The sequence below is a fragment of the Ursus americanus genome, chromosome 34 (assembly GCF_024610735.1).
Source record: "Ursus americanus isolate L20-20 chromosome 34, mUrsAme1.1.p, whole genome shotgun sequence".
NCBI lineage: Eukaryota > Metazoa > Chordata > Mammalia > Carnivora > Ursidae > Ursus > Ursus americanus.
The window spans coordinates 11,729,964-11,752,358 of NC_142160.1; the positions used below are offsets into that span (position 1 = coordinate 11,729,964).

A 22,395-nucleotide genomic window follows, 5' to 3' on the forward strand; every position below is an offset into this window, starting at 1 on the left:
CGTAACAGGTGCCAACATTTTTTTCCTTATCTTGGTTAGCTCCAGACTTGTTGTCTCTGCTTTTCCCAGCTGGATCTAGCATTTTCTTCCCTCATCTCCCCAAGTAGGCCGAGACAGGAATTATTTCAACATAAGAAGCGTCTCGTTCCCACCATCTGGTTGGGCTTAGAGTTAACCCAGTCTCCCAACCCTGGGACGCATCATAGAGTCACAGGTGTTAAACACCAGTGTCGTGTCACTCCCCAAGTATTCCCCCAGGATGCTGCCAGAGGACAGTGAGACCTCCCCACTGCCCCTACTTGAGTTAGGGCACTTCCATTTCCAAGCCTCTTCCACCCACGACCTCCCCGGCCACCACCACTTTTGGCCCAGTGCCTAGATCATGGGAATAAGCTCTCCTTTTAGGCTGTACATTCTTGAATGGCTGAGACCGATGAGACCCTGGCTTACTGTCCAACGCTAAACATCGAGCTCCCACTGCTTTGCCATCCTCATGACCAATCTCCTCTCGGGGCCTGGGTCCAGCCCACCCCCAAGTTAGGGCCTGGAAGCGTCCTGACACTCGTGGACGCATGGATATACCCCTCAAAGGATGCCTGCCTGGGCCGAAATCCCAGTTATGCCCGTTCCCTAACCACACACTGCCCATCTTATGTCTGATTGGAAACCTGGCTCTGGTTGTTGCCTTGGTTACAGCTATAGTTGCTTTAGCTCAGACCTCAAGCATCTCCACGGCCTGGTCAGCGGCCCAGCCCCTGCTCCAGCAAGATTGCTCCGTCTGGCGCCAGGTCCCACTCACTCTGTCTCCACGCCAGCTTTGAGCGGTCTCAGCCTGCTTTCGGGCTGGCTCGTGCTAAAATAAAACCCCTGTGCCAGTTTAGCAGCCTGCAGAGCACGCTGCACCCAGCTCTCTGGGGCGCTGCCCGGCCGAGGATCGGAAAGGCTGCGGATGAGTGTTTAGATCGCTCAGGCTGGTGCTGAGTCCGTCTCCATGAACTTCAGGATGAGAAAGGCTGCCAACAAGTCTTCTCAAACAGCAGCACCCTCCACCTGATTAGAGTATCTTCAAAGCCTCTCCTTTCTAAAAAGTTCAAATGTCAGAAAGCAAGTAATTAACTACATCTTACATTGTGATGCTTTTTGGTACTTTGTTCAAAGGGCCTTTCTTCCCTTTTTTTTTGATCAGCTGATGTTCAAGGGCTTCCAGCTGCCTCTGATTCCTCCCTGTGCTTCAGACAGGTCATTCAGCTGTCATGGCCGCTCAGCCCAGATGCTCTGAAACGAGCCTTCAGCAAAGGCTTTCCATCCACCTCCGATCTCTGGCGAGCTCATTTTGGGTCACAAACAGGCCCTCTGGCCCCGTCTTCAGGAATCAGACGCTGTTTCAAAGCAGAAGCAGCACTCTGGGTGAAAAAGAGTTAGGCTTTCAGTGATGCTTTTGAGATTTTCTTTTTTATCAGACCTTCTCAGGACCCCAGACAAATCCATTTCAATGACTAGGTATTTAGCAAAGGACTCTAATCGCATTCTCAGAAACATCTTTTCTGCGTGACTCAGTTTGTCACCATGGAGAGAACTGAGCCATGCTTCCTTGTAGCTCTTAGTACCACCTCTTGCCTCTCCTGCATGCCTCACAAATGGGTTATGGTTCTCTGGTGGCCGCCCAGGGGTATATTCCTTGGGATATATCCCTGATGAGTGATTTCACTGGCCTGCCATTCTCTTTGTGCATGGCTTTTGGGAGCCAGGCGGCCATCTGTAGATTGTAGGTTTTCATCTGCCTGTTCATTACCAGGTAGCAGAAGGGTAACTAAGACTGAAGACCAGTATGGGGTTTTCTCTGGTCCCAAATCTGCATAGGGGGTCTGGTGTCAGAGGAGCCTTGTCTGTATGATAGCATACTCATTTTTCAGAGACTTTATCTTCATGGCTTAAAGATACTCCCTGGTGCTCCCAGAGCCAGGCACAGTGATGTGTGGGTGGACCTTAGAGCATTGAGAATGCTCATTTCCTTTTCTCCTCCGGTTTGTCAGGGTGCTCACTTTGCACACTTTCGAGGCCCCATCACCTGAGGTACAAGCAGTTATACAGGAACATTTTTTTCCTATTCTTTTTTTTTTAATGTGCTATTGATCCCTTTTTTTAATTTCGTGTTTTTAAAACTTTATTTTTGTATCATTTTCAACTCAGACAGAATTTGTGAGAGTACTATCAAGAACTCTCATAGACTCTTCACCCAGATGTACACATTATTAACATTTTGCCACATTTGCCATATGTAAGAGTAAGTTGCAGGCATTATGCCCCTTTACCCCTAAATACCCCAGTGCGATTTTCTAAAACCAAGCACATTTTCCACATGCTATCAGATAATTATAAAGTTCAGGAAATTTGGCACTGATATATTATCAACTAACCCACGGCCCAAATGCTAATTTCTCCAGTTGTCCCAGTACTGTCTTTTGTAGCTCTTTGTTTTCTTGGACCAAGATTGAATCTCAGGTTCTTTATAGCATTTGGTTGTCATGCCTCTTTCATCCGCTTTAATCTGGGCCACCTCCTCAGCCCACTTGACTGTTTTCTTGCTTTGGAAATTGAGGAATTGAGAGTATAGTGAGTTTTTGTCCATAAACAGCTACCTGTTTCATCAGGTCACTGCTCCCAGAACTCAAATGTTTCTCTGGAGGTGATTTCCCAATTATTCAAAACAGCGCCCTCTTTCTCTGGCCCTAAAAGCTTAGACCAGTGTATGTCAGCATGCGGAACGGATCACAGTTGGCTATATCGAATGTGTCCCAAACAGTGGCAGTCACATCCCCTCTGGACTCAGACAATCTGAACAGTGAGATTTACAATCACTTGTTGCTGTACCAAGTTCTTCTCAAAAGAGTGGAAATCTTCTATGTTCCAGTCCCTCCAGGCGATCTGGAATGAGGTGGTATTTATAGACCAGGGTAAATGATACCAGAACTCAGCAAAAGCCAAAATAATAGCAGTATGGGTGATGAAATTGGTGTCACTTTTTGAACAGCGTGATTTATACTGAGCAATGATTTTCTTCAAGCAGATCAGCTCCTACTACTAATGTCAATTATAAGTAAACAGCGGCTATGCTGGTGACACAGAGATTGATCAAGAAAGGAACATTATTTCTGGAAAATATTATTTCTAAAATACCTATCTTAGAGAAAAATTAAGAATTCCTTAAAATCTTTACCTTTTTCTTTCTCTTTAATTTTCTATGAATGAGTTTTGAATTGTGAAGAAGTATGTGAATAATTGCTCCCAGTCTTTACATTATGAAAGGAAATTTCTTTTGAAGTCTGATACTTCTTTATTTTTTATAGAGAGTATTAACAGAGCTCCTTCCCTCCGTCCCTTAAGGGAAGAAAAGAACAATTTTCCTGTCATGCTGAGATGTTAGTTTGATGCTAACCTGTCAGCATGCCATTAGGGTAAAAATATTTTGTTGTGTTTTATTTATTCAGTCTCCCTGGCACAAATGTGTACGTATTTGTCAACCAGTTGACGTAGTCCTTTGAGACCCTTGGGTCTGGCTCTTTAACTTTGGTTCTCCTTTGTTCAGAGCTTCCTTTCAGTGCCATGGAAGCCAGCTGCAATTTTGAGAAAGATCTCTGCAACTTTTATCAAGATAAAGAAGGTCCAGGCTGGACCCGGGTGAAAGTAAAACCAAACATGTATCGGGCCGGAGACCACACATCAGGCATCGGTAAATCAGGAGTCTGCATGTGGGGACGCTGGGGGTGGGGGTAGTGTTCATGCTCCGTCTGCCATCCTTACTCCACAGCAATCAAGATGGCCACTTTTAAAAAAAAGGCAACCGTAAAGAAGCAAAAACGATCGGTAATCTTGCGTTTGGCCATTTTTTTTAAAAATTGACATTTAAGTTGCTATGTTAGCATGACTGTCTGCCAGTACTTTAAACAGCCAAACCTTTGGAAATTATCTTGCTCTTCCCTTTAGATAGAGAAGTGCCTTTAAAAAGCTATTAGATTCCAATTACATAAAACATCCAGAAAAGGCAAATTCATAGAGACAGAAAGCCGATTCTTGGTGGCCAGGGGCTGGGGAGTTACTGTTTAATGGTTATAGAGTTTTCTTTTGGGGTGATTAAAATATTTTGGAGCTGGGTAGTGGTGGTGGTTGCCCAGCATTGTGAATGTACTAAATACCACTGAATTGTATACTTTAAAGTGGTAAAAATGGTAAATTTTATGTTATGTGTATTCTACTCAATGAAAAATATTTTGTGAGGCAATAAAAGCTATTGGAAGATGTTGGGGGGGCACTTGATGGTTATGTCCACAGGGAGCTGTAAGAAACCAGTTTGAGCTCCCTTGTATAAGGATTACCTACCTAATCACTTTGATGGCATCCCCTGCAAAGCCCACTCCCATAGAGACTGGTGCAAAGAGCTTGTTTTCAAGGGTTAGTGTCTAAGTCATTTATTCAATGGCTATTTATACACTGGTCACCAGGGTGTGCTTACTATACACTGAGGAAACTTATGTTTCAGAGCACCTTACTTGCCCAGGTCCTGCGAAGGGCCTTGAAAGGGGCTCTTACAATTTTATACTTGTAATCATGAATTCTTTTCTTAGAGGTGGCTTAACTTGTAGAAATACAGGCACTACAAAAACCTATAGTCATTGGCCAGACTAAGTCCTGGGGGATACACTAGTGAAGAAATCGAGTCCTGCTCTCACTGGCTAGCAGTCATTTCAATGGGCAAGAGAAATGTCAGACAAATATATACACAAATGAACTTATAATTATACATTGTGGTACCTGCTATGGAAGAAATGAAGAGTGGGCTCTGAGAGAGAATAGGGGAGAGAACCTGGGAAGGCTTTTCTGAGGGGAGAGAGTATTAGCTGGGAGAGTGTGAGGAATCCAGGCAGAGGGAACAGCATCTGTGAAGGCCTTGAGTATGGAAAGAGCTGGACAGCCCAAGCAATGGGAAGGTTAGTGTGGCTGCACCATGGGCAGGAGAGTGGAGGAATACGGAGTGAGGACATATATTGTGGGTGTGGCAGGCCAGAGTGAGCATTTGGGATTGTTTTTTATGAAAGAAATGATACACCATGAAAGGTTTTAAGTAAAAGAAGAGAAGAATTAAATTTGGGTTTCAAAAATGTTGTTCTGGCTGTGTATGGTCACCCACATTAGTCTGCTCGGGTGGCCGAAACAGAGTACCACAGACTGGGTGACCTGAACAGCAGAAACGTATTTTTGCACAGTTTTGGAGGCTGAAAGCCCAAGATCGAGATACTGTCAGGGTTGGTTTCTGGTGAGATCTCTCCTTCTGCCTTGTAGATAGATGGCACCTTCTCATGAGTCCTCATGGCCTTCACTCTATGTGTACCAGTGAAGAGAGAGAGAGGTCTCAGGTGTCTCTTCCTCTTCTTATGAGGACATCAGGTCTATGGGATTAAGGCCCCCCACCCTTATAACCTCATTTAATTACCTCCTTACAGCTCCAATCTCCAAATAAAGTTGCATTGGAAATTAAGGTCTCAACCAGTGGATTTGGGGGGAACACGACTCAGTCCATGTAAAATAACCCAAGAACTTTTGGCCAGATGAATTAAATCATTGGGTAAAACCAAACTAAACACAAAGACTGAGGCGATCAAGGGAACATTGATGGGGGAGGAGCAGAAAAAGGAAAGAAGAGTAGGTACTATTTTTTTCTTTTCTACCCAGGCTTTCTAGGATACATGGATTGGTTTTGAGTTTACTGTGGGGGTAGTGGAGGAGCAGATGGGAGGGAAGGTTCTTGACCTTATGTTTCTTTTTTCTTATTTAAAAGAAATAATTGTTCTTCCTTGGACCCTTTTCTTGCACAGAGAGGGTACTTGAGAGATCTTTTCTGGTCGGATGGCAGACTGAAACAAAATAGATTCGGGGGACGACACAATTCAATCCATAACAATACTCACGTGAAATAATCAAAACTCCAAGGACTGCCAGACCAGCCTGTGCTCTATCTCGGCTGGTCGCTGCAGAGATAAGAAGGAAAAATCTGCTCTGGGCCTAACGTTCACCAAGATCCAGTATTAAGTACTCAATCTGTGTCACCTGATTGACCCAGGCAGCTGGAGCCCCAAGATGATTTCATCCCTTTTATTTCATGAGAAACACATATCCTAACTGATGACTGGCATCTGAGCGTATGCAGATGGGAATCTACACTGGTTTATGACGTTTACTTAGAACTGGAGAAGTTTTATTCGTAATAGAGTCACAGGATATGTTCTGTCCCTTAAGCCGCAGATATTACAAAATGCGTTCTATCATTTAAAGCCTATAGAAATAGTCTCTGTTGGCAAATCCCACTACTTTTAACCAAATTTTCCCACTTGACTGGGCTAGATGATTTAAGTTTGTCATTGCTGATAGCCTGGATGTTTTGTCCTGTTCGCAGGGTACTACTTGCTGGCCAACACAAAGTTTACATCTCAGCCTGGCTACATTGGAAGGCTCTACGGTCCCTCCCTGCCTGGAAACTTGCAGTATTGTCTACGTTTTTATTATGCCATCTATGGGTTTTTAAAAATGAGTGACACCCTGGCAGTTTATATCTTTGAAGAGAACCATGTAGTTCAAGAGAAAATTTGGTCTGTGCTGGAGTCTCCAAGGGGTGTCTGGATGCAAGCTGAAATCACCTTCAAGAAGCCCATGCCTACCAAGGTACAGTAGAGCCAGTGCAACACTTTGACCCTTTGTTCATCTTTGGTTTCTGGGCTGGGTTAGCGAATTGCTGTTTAATTATTTTCAGCTGGAGTTGTGTTATTTTTAATTCTGACAGCCCCACCGCTACACTCTGCCTGAGCCATGCACAAATTATATTATCTCCAGGTTGTTTTCAGTTTTCTGTGTCTCAGAATCATGGCCACCTAGAGTGTTTGCTTGTTTATTTCTTAGATTCCCTGAGAATAGACCAAAGACGGAGAATGCATGAATAGTCAAGTTCAACAGCTAAACTTTAATTTGGAGCCCCAATTATCTCTCTCTCTCTCAGTCTGTCACACAAAGACGCATGTGCCCACACACATATAGGAATACTAATTACTTTACTATAATTTGTAATACTAAATTACTTTAAGGGAGTGACATCAGTGAGCCTGGTTTTACATTGAGGCTTCAAGGTCAACAGCTTGTGTTAACAAGGTAGAGAAGCTCAGTAAAAAATGAGAGCCAAGCCAGATGGAGAGAATTTATGTAAGGGTACCATCAACAGCTGATTTTGACAGCAAGGAGAATACAAAGAGATCTTTACTGCAAGGGGAATATAAAAGAAAACTATAATCTCCCAAATTTAACAACTCCTAAACTTAAGGAAGTTTTACAGTAGTAATAAATTCTGTCAACTACAACCCAGATATGAAACCAGTATGGGAAAATCCATTTTGTTTCAGCCCATCATTCAACCAGAAAATGTCTTTCAAGTATTTGCTCTGAGCAAGAATGGGCTCAAAAAAGGGTAAGAAAGGTCCGTTTTTTCAAACAGATGACTCATACAATGGGAGCTCAAAAAATACTGTTGAATGAATGGATCGATCATTCGATCATGTTTATTAACCAGGAATTACCTTGAGTCCGGGCTCCCTAGGGGAAGATACGAACCTGGAAGAGTAGTAAGTAGAACCTTCTTTACAAACGTTAATGGCTTGAGCTTTTCTTAGTTATAACCATCCAGACAGAACATAACTTCATCCATCTATAATTTTCTGCTAGAGAAATTTGGCACACCATTCCCATCATAATGATGCTTGGTTACTTTTAGTTCATTGGAATACCCACCAGGGCCTGATTAAATTTGCACAGTGATTCATCAAAGATCTTCGAAAATCTTTACAAAGTTCTTTTCCATTGCTAGGCAAGAAGAAATTGTGATTGTAATGACATGGCAGCCTCCATGACTTACTGACTTCTTTTTGTTTTTTAAGATTTATTTATTTATTTTAGAGAGCATGAGTGGAGGTAGGGGCAGAGGGAGAGGGAGAGGGAGTGAAGAGAATCTCAAGCAGTCTCCCCACTGAGCTGCTGAATATGGAGCCCAATGGGGGATCAATCTCACGACCCTGAGATCATGACCTGAGCTGAAATCAAAAGTCAGATGCTCAACCGACTGAGCCACCCAGATGCCCCTGTGACTTACTGACTTCTAAAAAGGGTTGAGCATGGGTACAGCTCATACTATTGTTATGCTAATTAAACAGGTAGTGTTATTGCTGGTCTCCCCTTCTTAACTCCGGTATACTTTGATCATGTGACTGAAGTGAGCTACTTGGTTCACCCCCTGGGTAATGAGGAAGCTAATTGGTGTTTCTGCTACCAAGTTCCTACTCCTTCCTAGTCTAGACTCATGCTCTTTAATCTTATTGCCTAGCCAATTCCAAACCTTTCCTGAGTGAGCCTATCTTTCCATAAATGTCATCTGACCTTTGCAGTGTCATTGAATTTCCTCTTTGATCTGTTAGTCCTGGAGGTATCCAAGCCTCTCTGCACATCATAGGGATCCCAGAGGCTTAAATTGTTTCCCCATTACCAATTATTTAACTCTGGCAAGTAGTTATGGTAATACACACACACACACACACACACACACACACACACACACGTACCAGATTCACACAATCAGGGATGTACCAGAAAGCAAGGAAATTTTTGTTATACCCTATTTTGCTAATGTTTTTTAAAAGATGGGGGGATATAATAAGCATTTAATCATTTGGCTTTCATTTATTTATTCATTCATCTATTCATTCCTTTATTCAACCAGAATTTATTAGATACATGCTCAGTGCAGCAGATATAAAGATGAATGAGGCTCAGACCCTGCCCTTGAGGAAGAGATCACAGATGATAGAAGATTAAGCTACAGATATGTAAGCAACTAACAACAGTACACTCTCACAGTCTCACAGAAGGGTCACATAGAAAAGAATAGCGTAGTTCTACTAATTGGACACATAAAAGATAATGATACGTAGAGGCCCAGCTGGGCTGCTGTGTGGACAGTTAGTTTCAGGCCGTCTGGATTCTAATTCCTGCTCATGCCCCCATCCACCCCACTTCACCCTGTCCCCCCATATCCTCTACTCACACACACGCTTCTTTAGAATGGATGCCTGCTCTTACCTGACACCCATACATGGGAGCAAGCCCCGCAGCCAACGGGAATACCCTGGACAGCTTGCCCTTTCCCTTTCTGGCTGGCATCCAGCCCCTCCCAGCAGCTGCTCAGTTCCCTCCCGACCACGTGAGGAAAAATGGCTCTGGACCCAGTGGGGGCAGGGAAGTTCTTTCAGCCTTGGAAGGAACTAGTCAAGGATCTGGCCCCAAGGCCCTTGAGGAGAAGGTACAGTTCAACACCAGAAGACTCGGGACACATGTCCGAAGGTGGCCCGTGGTTTTTGGCAGCACTCTGCTAAACAGAACGAGCTCCTCAGAGCGTGAGGGAGCCATCTGACGGCCGCAACAGGGACATGCATTAAGGCCTGAAACTATAGTTTACTTACTTATGTAACATATGCGGGTGGAAATAACGTGCAAACGGTGTTTCAGGGAAGGGATATAATGAAAAGTCAGAGTTGCCCTTACTACTACCTTCCCCCGAATTCAAACTCTAATGGCACTTCTTTTTCTGGTGGTTTTCTTCCTGATTTGAGGATATTTTCTTCTTTAATTTTAAATATCGTATTTCTACCTCCATTTCTTGGTTCATTAACTTAAATAGTGTTCCCTGCTCTGAAAGATGAAGACTTTATGTATACTATTCCTTCTTGTCTCTCTCCTCACAATTTTCAGTTGTATTTTGTTTTTAACTTTTGGTGCTCTTTACAACTAGAATACACTTAGCCATCTATGTTTGGACCCCTCAACTCTAGAAAGTGTCTCTTAACAGCCTAGTATGTAGGATGAATGAATCCTCACCTCTCCATTTCCCTTCATGCCTCCTGCCCCTCCTCTCATCCACATCTCTCAGCCATACAACGGCTTTCACATTGTCACGGCTAATAATATTTATGTTCCTACAGTGGAGCCTTCTGGTTTTGCCAGTGGCTGGATTTCCCAGTGTGGGCCACCTTGACATTTGGAAGAGGACAGTTCTGCCTTTGGGGAGGGGTGTCCCTCACAATACTGGGTTTTTCCGATCTGCAACTAATGCAGCCCCAAATTATTTCCACACATTTCCAAATGGCCCCAGAAGTGCCAGTCATCCTTGGATGAGAACCATTGGTCTGTAAGTTGATTCTGAAAATTGAAATGAAATCCTGACCTTACCTGCAGTCCACTCTTACCCTGCTCCCATCTCTGCTCCGCCTGGCAGCCAAATTTTCATGAGCAAACCACCCCCCAAGCCCCCACCCCACCCCGATGTAACCCTTTGGCTTCCTGTTGCTCTTAGGGAAGACTCCCTGTGCTCTGACACCAGCCCCCTCCCCAGCTTTGCCTCCTGCTCTCTCTGTTTGAACCACACTGCACATTCAATTCCTGGAACTCACTGCTCTCTCCTACCTTGGGTGGTTGCACACCTGTTTCCTCTGCCTAGACTCTTCTTAAATCAACCATGGCTTAAATCTCATTTCCACAGAGAGTGCTTCTCTGGCCCCACTCCGCAGAATAGGTTAGGGCTCCCTGGGCATCCAAAGCCTCTTGTTCATCATCTTGGAGACAACATAACACAGTGATTAGGAGCATAGACATGGGAGTCTCTGTGGTTTCAAATCCTAGTTCCACCCTTTATGGGCTTTGCAATCTTAAGACTTTTTGAAATTGAGGTGTAACTGATATCTAGCGTTGTATTAGTTTCAGGTGTACAGTATAATGATTCAATATTTGTACATATTGTGAAATGATCCCCACGGTTATATCTAGTGTGTCACTGCACAGTGAACAGATTTTTTCCTTATGATGAGAACTTTTAAGACCTACTCTCTTAGCAACTTTTAAATATGCAACACAGTATTGTTACCTGTAGTCACCACGCTGTACCTGACACTCCCAGGACTTCGTAACTCTATGACTGCAAGTTTGTACCCTTTGACCCCTTCCATTCATTTCAGCCACTCTCTGCTCCTCACCTCTGGCAACCACCAATTTGTTCTCTGTGTCCATGTGCTTGGGTTTCGTTTCTTTTTTAGATTCCACATACAAGGAAGATGGCACGACATGTGCCTTTCTCGTATTTCTCTTAGCATTCATGCCCTCAAGGTCCGCATTGTTATAAATGGCAAGATTTTGTTCTTTTTCATGGCTGAATGATATTGTCTTATTCTTGTAAACCTGTTTCTTCCTTACTTTTCACGTCTGAAACCCCGAATCTAGCAGCTCCTTGGATCACAATGGCTCGCTAACTGCTCTGGGACAACCCTCAGCTTCCTACTTTTGAGCAGCTCTTGTTGACCCTCATCATGATCACCCGGAAAGCTTTTAAAGTGCTCACTGTCCATCTCTCTAACTCTAAAAATAGACCCTTCGTGAGGACAGGGACCTTGTCAGTCTTGGTCATCTCTGTATCTACAGCATCTAACACTGCGTCAGATGCAGACTAGATCCCCAGGGACATTTTGTTCGGTCAGTTTAGTTTGGTATCTATGTGGACAGTAAATAAGTAGATGAATAATGAAAAGAACAATGAAAAATGGTTTTTAAAAAATGAACGAGTAGACTTCCTAAGGCTGGTAAGAGGCAGAGTGGGGTTTTACTCATGTCTAGCCAGCCCTGAAGCCTGCCCTTTGGTGCAGATTTTTATTAATTTTTAAAATTATTTTTAGATGTATTTATTTATTTACTGGAGAAAGAGAGAGAGAGATGGGGGGGAGTTGGGGGGATAGGGAGAGAGACAATCCCAAGCAGACTCTACACTGGGCATGGAGTCCAATGCAGGGCTCCATCCACGACCCCAAGATCATGACTTGAGCTAAGAGTAGGATGCCTAACTGAGCGTGCCACCCAGGCACCCCTGGCAGAGGTGTCTTTAGATGCTCGAGGTTTCTACCCAGTCTTGGGGAAGCCTTGCTCTTGAGCAGCTGCAGAAAGTGAGGCTCCCCAGTGTGCCTTGGGGCGTAGGCACCTTCTGTTATCTTATTTAATTCTTCCCGCATTCCTGCAAGGCAAGTGAGGCATTTCCTTTTCGTGTCCTAGCTATCCTAGATGCAGGGTGAAACGGACGCGAGGTCACGTTCTGCCGAAAGTGAATGCCCAAGCTCAGAGCTTACTGCACTGTTGCGGGGAGGAACCTTCTCTGCCTCTGCTTCATGCCCTCACCACCCCCTTCCTAAACCCGGTCAAGTATGAGTAGTCGGGGCCCAGCTCAAAGAGAGTGAATGGCTACGTTTTCATTCCTGTTCCCTGGCTTGAAAGCCTTGTCTTTGAGTTTTGACTACCCCTGGCTTAATCCTGGTCCTAATTCTCACTGGGGCAAGTGTTGGGTAGATATGTTTAAGTCTCTGTGCTGCATATTCAAAATAATGACAACAATGACCCCTTACAGTTGCACTGCTAGTTCGTGTAACCTGCTTTCATGAAGGAGTCGTGTGAGCCCAGAGCTGAGCTGAGTGAGAGGCAGCGTGGGCCTCAAAGAATTCAGAACTCTTAGCCTCTCCCTGCGTGTTTGTCTTCCGTCACTTCTAACACGTACACACTGCCTCACCTGTGCCTTCCCAGATGCCTTCCACTCTGGATGCTTCCTTTTTTTACCCTAGTGGTTCTTACCCCGCATATTTTAAGAGCAATGGGCTGGTTCAATTAATAACTCCCTGCTATTTCCGTAGACAGTCTAATGTTAAATGGAAAGTATAATATACAGCTCTGTTTAAGGAATGGTAGCAATGGCAACAATTTCCCTGAGGCCAGTCTAGCGAAGTAGACGTATGGACGGGTTCTGTCTGATGTTGTCACAGCTGCCCACAACAGGAACTTCCATAGAACACTTTCTGTGTGCCAGGCACCGTGCTAAGCACTCGGTGCACGTTGCTTCATTCGATGCTGTGGTGCCCTAGGAAGGAGGCAGTACAGCCCCACTTAACAGGTGAGGAAAGCTCAGGCAGAAAATGAAGGACAGTGTTCAATGGCACACAGAGCTGGCAGAGCTGAGAGGTAAATCCAGATCTTTTTAAATTCACAATCCATGATTTTTATACCAGGCCGTTATGTCCCCCAGCCCTCTCCTGGCTGAAGGCATAGTCATCAGGCCAGAAAGAGAACCCAGCCCTAACTCAAGATTTGTAAAAATTTCTAGTGCTTTATCATTAAGGCTCAGTTGTTCTATTTTAGAAATAACTTTGGCTCCTACAAGGGATCAGAATTCTTGGTGGATCACCGCAGACAAAGGAGAGCTGCGAGGTGGAGGGAAATACAACGTAATGAGTAGGAGTTCTCATGAGTGGGTTCTCTGCCACTTACACCTTCATAATTTGGGCTAGTCGTGTGATCTTGCTGAGCCCCATTTTTCTTCATATCTAAAATGTGTATACTAGTAGTAATGTACTAGCTATGGTGCGATTATGGTGAAGAAATGTGTCAAGTAAAGCCCTTACTGTAGCACCTGGTACACCATCAGCATCTATTAAATTAACTGAACAGAGATAGAAGGAGAGAGAGAGAATGAGTGCCTGAAACTAAAGAATATTTTTTCCAGGTCCTGATCCTCATCAGATTTCATAGGCAACATCTCTTTAGTATGTGGATAATTCTCCTTGATTTTTGCTGTGAAGAATTCTTTAAGCTAAAAATCAGGTCAGAGTTAAATCTTTATTTTAATAGTACTAGGCTTTCTTAATGACACGGCTGCATTTACAATCATGAACAGCCTACAGTAAATTTTTTAATGTCTTAGAAACATTCTGAAAGGCATGAGTCATGAAACAATTTTCTTGATCTGTTTGTCCCCAGCATTACTAAATGGAGGGCAGGTAATCAAGAGTCACCTTGAGGCTTTTATACAAGGGTTGATAATGCGGAGAGGGAACAATTCAATCCCAATTGCTTTTCCTAAAAACCAAATGTCAGGAGAGATTGGAGAGTCATTGTCAGAAATTCCATAAAGATGGAGCACAAACATTAGCCTTTATGTGTTCAAATCCTTAGTTTCAAAATTATGCTTGGTCACTGTAGCATATATATTAGGTCCTACAATATCTTCTGGCCTGAAGCTAGTCTTCTCTTTAACAGAGATCTTCAAGTGGTCTGTTAATTAGAAGCACCGGGAGCAACTCAATATTGTGTTCATTAAATATTTCTTTTGGAAAAAAATGTTAACTGGCCCATTAATGAGAGAATGAGCAGGCATTCTGTTTCATCCGAGCCCAGCTTAATGATCAGTGTGTTAATGGTCAAGCCTTCTAAGTCTACATCTTTACTCTGGCATAGGACTAAAAAACAAATAAACTTTAAAAGTCATTTATGGATTTGGAGAAAACCCTCCACTGGCCAGTCTGAGAAAAGATAAATACGTTTATTTTTTTAGTAGGCAAGAACCTTATGTCAGTGCTTCTCAGGATATGTCCCCCGGAGTACATATCTTTTGAATAGTTCCGTTGAAAAAGTGTTCTGTGCTCAAAGTTGGGGGAAATTTTGCGTACTAGATCCCTTCCTTGTACACATGTGAAGATTCACAACGCGCAGTAACGTATTAGAAACTCTTATAAGTTCTACACTAGAGAATCCTGCTGAACCTCGTGCAAGGTGGCAATTCCTTTGAAGCATTTAACATAGAACCCTTGTCTTATGTAGCCCCTCTTAGCATCATACTATTATTATAGCATTTAATGCGCTATATTGAAATTGTCTACTTACCCGCCTATTTACATTAATCAGACTGTAAGCTTCTGGAGAACAGAGAGCCATGTTTCATTTATTTTTTGGTTTCTAATGTGAACACAGTTCTGTAACAGGGTGGGGTACTCAACAAATAGTTGGAAAGGGCAACTAAACTGTCAGTGGGTATGGGTTGATGGCAAGGAAGAGCACAAAGGTCCAAGGAAGAGAACAAGATGAACTGTTTCTGCCTTTGGATCATATGCACTATCATCGCTTGTAGCCTAGCACCTGAGCAATTTGTCCTGCAAGGAATATGAATGAACACTTACAGGCAGGAATATCCTGCTGGAGCAGATATAAGGACACACATAGACACATAGATATGAAGTCTGGTTTGAGGCATTTTATGATGATATTTACTAAAACCAAAAGCTGTGACTCTTCTCTTGGAGACAATTTCCCTTCCTTACATGGAGTCATTTTGCTATTCCCAATAACTGATAGGAGGTTTTATGAGGCCTCTTGATTTTCCAGATTCCTTCCATGTCCCCCAATATATCTTCTCCAGCCTCCATTCTGTGTTTGTGGTCAACGAAGCTCTCACTTCCACCCCCAGTCCTGGCTTCTCCCACCTTGGTCCCCTCAATTTCTAGGTGTGCTCAACTACTTTCATCTTCTTCCCCCACTGCCAGGATTCTCAGCAGAGCTGGAGAAAATAAGACTGATCTCTGACGTCCCCTCCATGCTTCTGGAAAAGCCTTTTACCCCTCTCCTCTCCTGGTGACTTCCTTTCTCATTCCCCACCCCCAGGCGTTCAGATTCTTCTTCACTTGCAACTTTCCAACTTGACTCTCCATCCCTCCATCTTAGGATATGAGTTCACAGATTCATGTCCCAAAAGGATGAAGGCTTTCAACACAACCCCCTTCAACTCTGTTTCTCTCTGAATCCTCACCTGCCTCTCTCACATGGTGCATGTGACAGAGGAAGTATTACCCTCACTCTTGGTCAAAACCAACCCGTCCATCTATACGTGTGCTCTCGCCATCCTGCTGCTTCTGGGACCTTATTTCCTAAATTATTCCTCTCTCGTAAATCTTCAGTATCCACAAGTCCTGTATACAATGCCAGGTATGTTGGCCACATAAACGAACAACCAACCTTCCTTTTACCTTTTTACCCATTTAAATTGCCACCCAATCCCATGTTTTGTCTTCAGACTTCTTGGAAAACACACCTGCACTTACTCTCTATGCTCTGGTGCAGGTTCTCATCCCTGAAATTCTTACCTTCTGACCTCTCCCTTCCTCCCAAGTATTTTTCAACAACAACAATTTCCCGCGGATGGCGCTGCAGGAAGCATCATGCCTGAGAAGAACCTTCCCTACCTTTGTTTCCAAGTCCACCTCAAGTGCACCTTCCTCTTTGAATCTTTAATAAGTCATAACTTGCATCTTACTTGTTAGAGTGAGATTTGTAGAATAGGAAGACTTGGCTTCAAGTCTTGACTCCGGCATTAACGATGTAATTCAGAATGTCATGTCACCTCTCTGTGTAATATAGACGTGTTTTAGGGTGACCCCCCCATTTGTCTTCTACCACGTATTGTATTTTTAGGCATCTTAATGTCAGCAACTATCTTTTCATACTGTGTAGCTCAGCCCTTGTGGGGAGCTCTCTGTAGCACCTTATTTCCTCTTGTGAGGAAATTTTTTTTAGCAAAAAAAATCAATGAAATTTACATTTGTGATTCAGATTCATGCTTTTAAAATCTTCCTTTTAACTTTTCCCTTTAATGATGAAAATGCGACTGGTTGTAAAATATCTAGGCTTCCGCAAGTTTTAAAGGCAATAAATACTTAGCAGTTCATTCAAATAGAAGAGCAAGTCTAGTAAGTTTCTGGAGAGATTTATAAATAGGTGGCCATTGGATAACAAGACACCCTGCTCTAAAGGGACTAAAGAACCAGAAAACCAATATGTAGACAACATACGTGAGAGGAGATAGATTTCCTATCACATTTCATGATGTCCGGGAACACTGAGAAATGGCTGCCCCAGGATCGTAATGTCCCGGCATAATTAAAGCAGGGCTGCTGAGTGCGAAGGAGAAATAGCAGGATCATTAACTACTGACACGATAATCAACACATTATAGAACAGATTAGGGGGGTTCCATACACAGAGCAAGGAAAATTACACTGTCAAGTGGGATAAGTTTTAATGTGGAATTGGAGAGAGGGGCTAAGTGTGGAAAAGTAGGCTCTTCTTGAGTTTTTCAGGCTAAACTCAGTGTTAGTTGTCAGTCTAGGAATTCTCAATTACCATAAATATGAACAACACAGGGTTGAGATACTAGGGCTTTCCCTTTCTCTGCCTTTAGGTATTTGTTGAAGGCTTCTGCATATCATGTCAACTTACGTGGGAATGACTGGAAAGACTGGTTTGCACAACTGTTGGTTGCTAACACAGCTTACACGAGTATAGCATTTGTGTTAGTGCATTCCTCTAGAACTTTCCCAAGGAAGGAATCTCCTGGAGTATTGCTTGATTACCACGTTAGTCCTCCCAGCACTGTAGAGAAATCTGAAAAGACATCACAGGCATTCTTCCCCTATGGTTTTATTAATAAGCTTAATGCAGCAAGCATTTATCTAAGGATTGTTTATGAACCTGAAAACACTACCTCCCTCCACACTTTCAAATTCCTAATCTTGGGAATACTTCAAAGTCTTGAAATAGCTACATTTTTAGGGAAACTTTTCCCAAGTTTTTATGAGGCAACATGATTTTTTGATGTTCACATTGAGATTCTCTGGGGATCTTCTGGTTTTCTGAGCTCTTAGACCAGGTAAGTATTTGTTAGGCTCTGGGGCTGTGAGCTCAATTCACTTGCTTGGAAATTGACAATTCATACATTAATAAAAACTCTCTACTGTCACCCAGAGAAGAATGCTTTCTTTCCTTTTGCATGGATACCCCCAGCTTTTTCTCCCTCTTCTGTGTGACTGTCTCTGGCAATTTTCTTCTCCATCTTTTCAGTACCCACCTCTAGGAGAAGTCTCTGCAGACAGTCCCCAAGCTACATTCCCATGGCGTCCCCCGCCACACTGTTCACGGGCTGTGAGTCCTATCTTCTGTTTAATGTCAGGCGACCTGTATACCTGTACAATGCCCAAGGACACACTACCACAAGATATTTAAGTCTCCCTTAGTTTCAGTCCCCCTGTAAGGATGGCCTAAAATATGTATCTGAAAGGCAAATGGCAGGCCAGGAAAAAAAAAGTTTACATCATACATGGCAAACTCTTAGGATATTTGATATATGAATTTACCTAATAAATCAATAAGCAGAAAGTGAGCTAAGCAATAGGAAAGTGGGCAATGGGTATGTACAGGCAAGTCAGAAAAAAAGAAATACTACTGGGGGCACCTGGCAGGCTCAGTTGGTAGAGCATGCAACTTCTGAGTTCAAGCCCCATGCTGGGTGCAGAGATTACTTAAAAATAAAATCTTAAAAAAAAAAGAAAGAAAGAAGTACTACTGGAAAATAAACACACAAACATATTCAACCTCATTTGTAATCAAAAAATTTAAAAAATTATAAAATAGCACATTTGTCTATCAAATAGATAAAAATATTTTAGAACTGTAATATTCTGGAGTATGCTATTTGTATTAATAGTTATATCCATACTGTATACTGTTTATATTGTTCAGTTTATTAATTAAAAATTAATCAATTTAGACCAAAAAATATATATGTTTATATGCATATATGAGTCATATCTATGAATACTTAGAACATAGGGATGCCTGGGTGGCTCAGTCAGTTAAACGTCTGCCTTCGGCTCAGGTCATGATCCCAGGATCCTGGGATAGAGCCCTGCATCAGGCTTCCTGCTCAGCAGGGAGTCTACTTCTCCCTCTCTGCCCTTCCACCCCCATCTCCTGCTCACTGGCTCTCTCACTCTTTCTCATGTTCTCTCTCTCAAATAATAAAATCTTTTTAAAAATTTATATATATAAAAGATTACCCCGGAGAGGTAAGGACGCAAGGAAATGAGGATTTTCATAAGCTCTAGTATGAAGATAAGCTGATATAATATTTCTAAATGACAATTCAATTACATGTCTCAAAAAGAAAGCCCCCAAACATGAATACTTCTTTTTTAGAGAGGGAGGGAGAAAGGGTGGGTGGTAGAGGAGGGACAGAGGAAGAAGGAGAGAGAGAATCTTAAGCAGGTTCCATGTCCAGCGTGGATCTGAGCCTGACATGGGGCTCAGTCTCACGAGTGTGAGATCACGACCTGAGCCGAAATCAAGAGTTGGACACTTAACCGACTGTGCCACCCAGGCACCCCACATGAATACCTTTTGACACAACAATTTTACTTCTAGGGATTTATCCTAAGGAACTAATCGTGGTTATGCACAAAGATTTGGACACCAGTATTCATCACAGCAATATGTGTGACACTGAGAAATTAGAAATTGGCTAATTATCCATCAGTTAGGGGTTGGCAAATAGCTTGTGGCCGGCTGCAAAGGCATAGTATTGTGCAAGCTTTAAGCCACAGCCCTTCATCCAGTCAAGGAGCCACACTTTGCCTTGGGAATCAATGAAATCAGGCCAAAAATTGTCTCTCTGTCTCAGACATGAGTAGAGGGAAATCAGTACCCCTGCTTGGGTATTAGGGTACTGCTAAGGTAGCTGCGGTCCTTTACTGACCCTAGGACACGTTCCAGAGCCGGGGTAAAGGTCAGGACAAAGACCTAGATTCTTCCTTGTTTGCTGTTAAGTGACTGTACTCCTCGTGTCTTCTGGTAGAGCTGGCATTTTTACGTCTCCACCCAGATGAGCTACAATAATAGTTCCTCAGTGTGAGGTCCATCCTTGAACAGGACAATGACACGGGTCATTACCTTGTGCGTGGGTCAGGGAAGGGCTCAGCCAGGGATCCTCCCTAAGGGAGGGGGGCCAGAGATAAACCAACGACGTTTTGTTCGGCCCCCCTGCCTGCTGACTGAAGTATGTAAAAAGCAGGAAGGCATTCATACCGATTTCCCTTCAGTGATAATGAACGACTGACGGGATAAATATGTACAACACTGTCCTCGTTACTAGGATGTGAATTAGAGTCTAAAACACTAAAAATCATTTTTTTAAAGATTTTATTTATGTGAGAGAGAAAGGGAGAGAGCATAAGCAGGGGGAGCAGCGGAGGGAGAGGGAGAAGCAGACTCCCCGCTGAGCAGAGAGCTCTATGAGGGGCTCGATCCCAGGACTCTGGGATCGTGACCTGAGCTGAAGGCAGATGCTTCACCGACTGAGCCACCCAGGCGTCCCTAAAAATTATCTGTAGTATCAACTATCTTACCTTTGTCTAACGTTCATTTTTCCAGAGGCTTCTCACATTTGTTTTCCATTTGGATCCTCAGTATTAATTGTGTAGATTAGGCATTTTATCCCACAATGGGAAGAGCAAGAACTTAGCAATCAGACAGACCTTGCTCCCAAAACAAAGGGAAGGGAGTGAGACCAGATGTAGATGAAGATTAAGGTGGGAGGTGTGGCTGTGGGGAGTTGAGCACATTCTTTCCTACAGGACTACTACGTAGGTGCCGGGTCATCAGCTAAGGCAAAGAGGAATGTTGCCTAGATGAGGGAAGGTGGGCTGGAGAGGTTACTGGCTGGTTCCACAGTCACCAGATTCATGTAAGATTCAGGTTCTGGTGCGGGGTTACCAAAAACTCCTTATAAACAGACATAAGGCAAAATGACAGGAAGCTGATTGTAAAGAGACATGTTTAGACATGTTTAACCTGCTGCTCTGAGCTGAGGAGTTTCAAAATCATGCCTTTCAGGATCATTTTTTTTTTAAGTGAGGTGTAATTGACAGATAACATTATATTAGTTTCAGGTATACAACATAATGATTCAGAATCCCACTACATCAAAAACTAATGATGTACTGTACGGTGACTAACAACATAATTTAGGAAAGAAAGAGAGAGAGAGAGAGAGAGAGAGAAAGAAAGAAAGAAAGAAAGAAAGAAAGAAAGAAAGAAAGAAAGAAAGAAAGAAAGAAAGAGAAAGAAAGAAAGAAAGAAAGAAAGAAAGAAAGAAAGAAAGAAAGAAGGAAAGGAAAGAAGGAAAGGAAGGAAGGAAGGGAGAAAGGGAGAAAGAAAGAAGAAATTTGATTTAAATAATCATAAAAAGAATTTTTTTTAATTCCATTTTTAAATGCCTACAGCAAAAGGGAGAAAAGAGGCTGGTCAGTATAATGAAACGTGCTCTGCCGGGGATTTGGAGTGTGATGTTTCTGTCTGGCTCTGCAGCTGGCCTTTGTGTGACCTTGAGATGATATCACAGGGTCTCTGGGCCTTCCCAGATTCTAAGAAGTGACCCATTCTGATGACTCTCCTGGAGTCTTTCTTCTCTATCCAGTGACCAAAAGCTCCAAAAATAATGCGGATTTCTGAAACCATTGAGTTGCGAGATCCTGAATATTTACCACCAAAATAGCAATGAAACAGTTCTGCGGTTTCTCTGCAGACTTACCGCAGCATGCCCTCCACCCCAGAACGGAAGGCTCCTACGAGCAGCAGGGCTCACGGAGGGGGTAGCTGGAAGCCGCGCTCAATCTTTGTTGCTTGCCAAAGCCAGAAGTTGAATTAAATCAGACAGGTCTTTTGAAAAAGGAAAAACAAAACAGATGGGTCTTTTAAGGGAAAAAAAAACAAGTGTTGGTCAGCTAAAAACTTATTTAAAAACACATGGTCATCCTGCCTTTTGTGCGATCTAAGCACCAAATATAGTATCTGCAGGAGGCATGCTGTTACAGTTTAGGCACTATTTCCCAAAACATGGCTGGGATTCTAAAAATGCTAGTCCCTACTCATTTCTGTAGATGAAGCTCCTCTCAGCCTGTCTCTAGGGATTTGTGAAGATTCCACCCCATTAGCCAAGTGTCTTAATATTGGAGTTTTCATTTTGTTTTGCTTTATGGGTCTTTTATTTTTAGAATTCTACTACAGCTTTTTGTCAAGCAGTAATATGAGTCCAATTGCATTATGCAGAAGATCCTGCAGTTGTGTCAATAGCTTCTTAATGAAGGGCTCTGGAACTTCAGTGACTGGATTATAGTCATTTTATGAATAATTATTCCACCAACTCTGGAGTCACCATGCCCAAATTTATGGGCACACATGATTTCAACCTCATCAGAAGAAAAGTTCAATTTAACTCAGAATCAGACCGTCTGGTAAATTGTCGAGGGCCACCGCTCGTAACAGGAACCTAGCTAGGTTCGCTTTGTGAACATGGGTAATTTATGGTATTGTTGGCAAAGGATTGAAATGTTTCTATGTGAAGATAGAAGGCCATTTTTGGAAACTATCATTCACGTACTTATTATAGGCCCAACTGGGGCTATTCAATGAGTAAAGTAGGTGGTGGGTTAAGCCACCAATCTGGCTCACTATGTCTGTTGAGAAGGCCGCAGAGACTACAAGACAGTGAAAAACCAGTTAATTCAGCCAGTGTTTAGCTGTTTAAGACAGATAATCCTTTTTAACTTCGCAACAAAGGTTTGTGCG

General features: G+C 43.0%; 1 protein-coding gene across 5 annotated transcripts in view; it reads left to right on the plus strand.

Annotated features, from left to right (window-relative positions):
* Nucleotides 1-22,395, plus strand: part of MAMDC2 (MAM domain containing 2) — a 222,308-nt gene that overhangs the window by 166,183 nt on the left and 33,730 nt on the right. For all 5 annotated transcript variants that reach the window (XM_087858752.1, XM_045772467.2, XM_045772465.2 and 2 more), the window contains 2 exons: nucleotides 3,587-3,730; nucleotides 6,449-6,714. In XM_087858752.1, coding sequence (XP_087714878.1) covers nucleotides 3,587-3,730; nucleotides 6,449-6,714 — 410 coding nt within the window. The remainder of the gene's footprint in view (nucleotides 1-3,586; nucleotides 3,731-6,448; nucleotides 6,715-22,395) is intronic.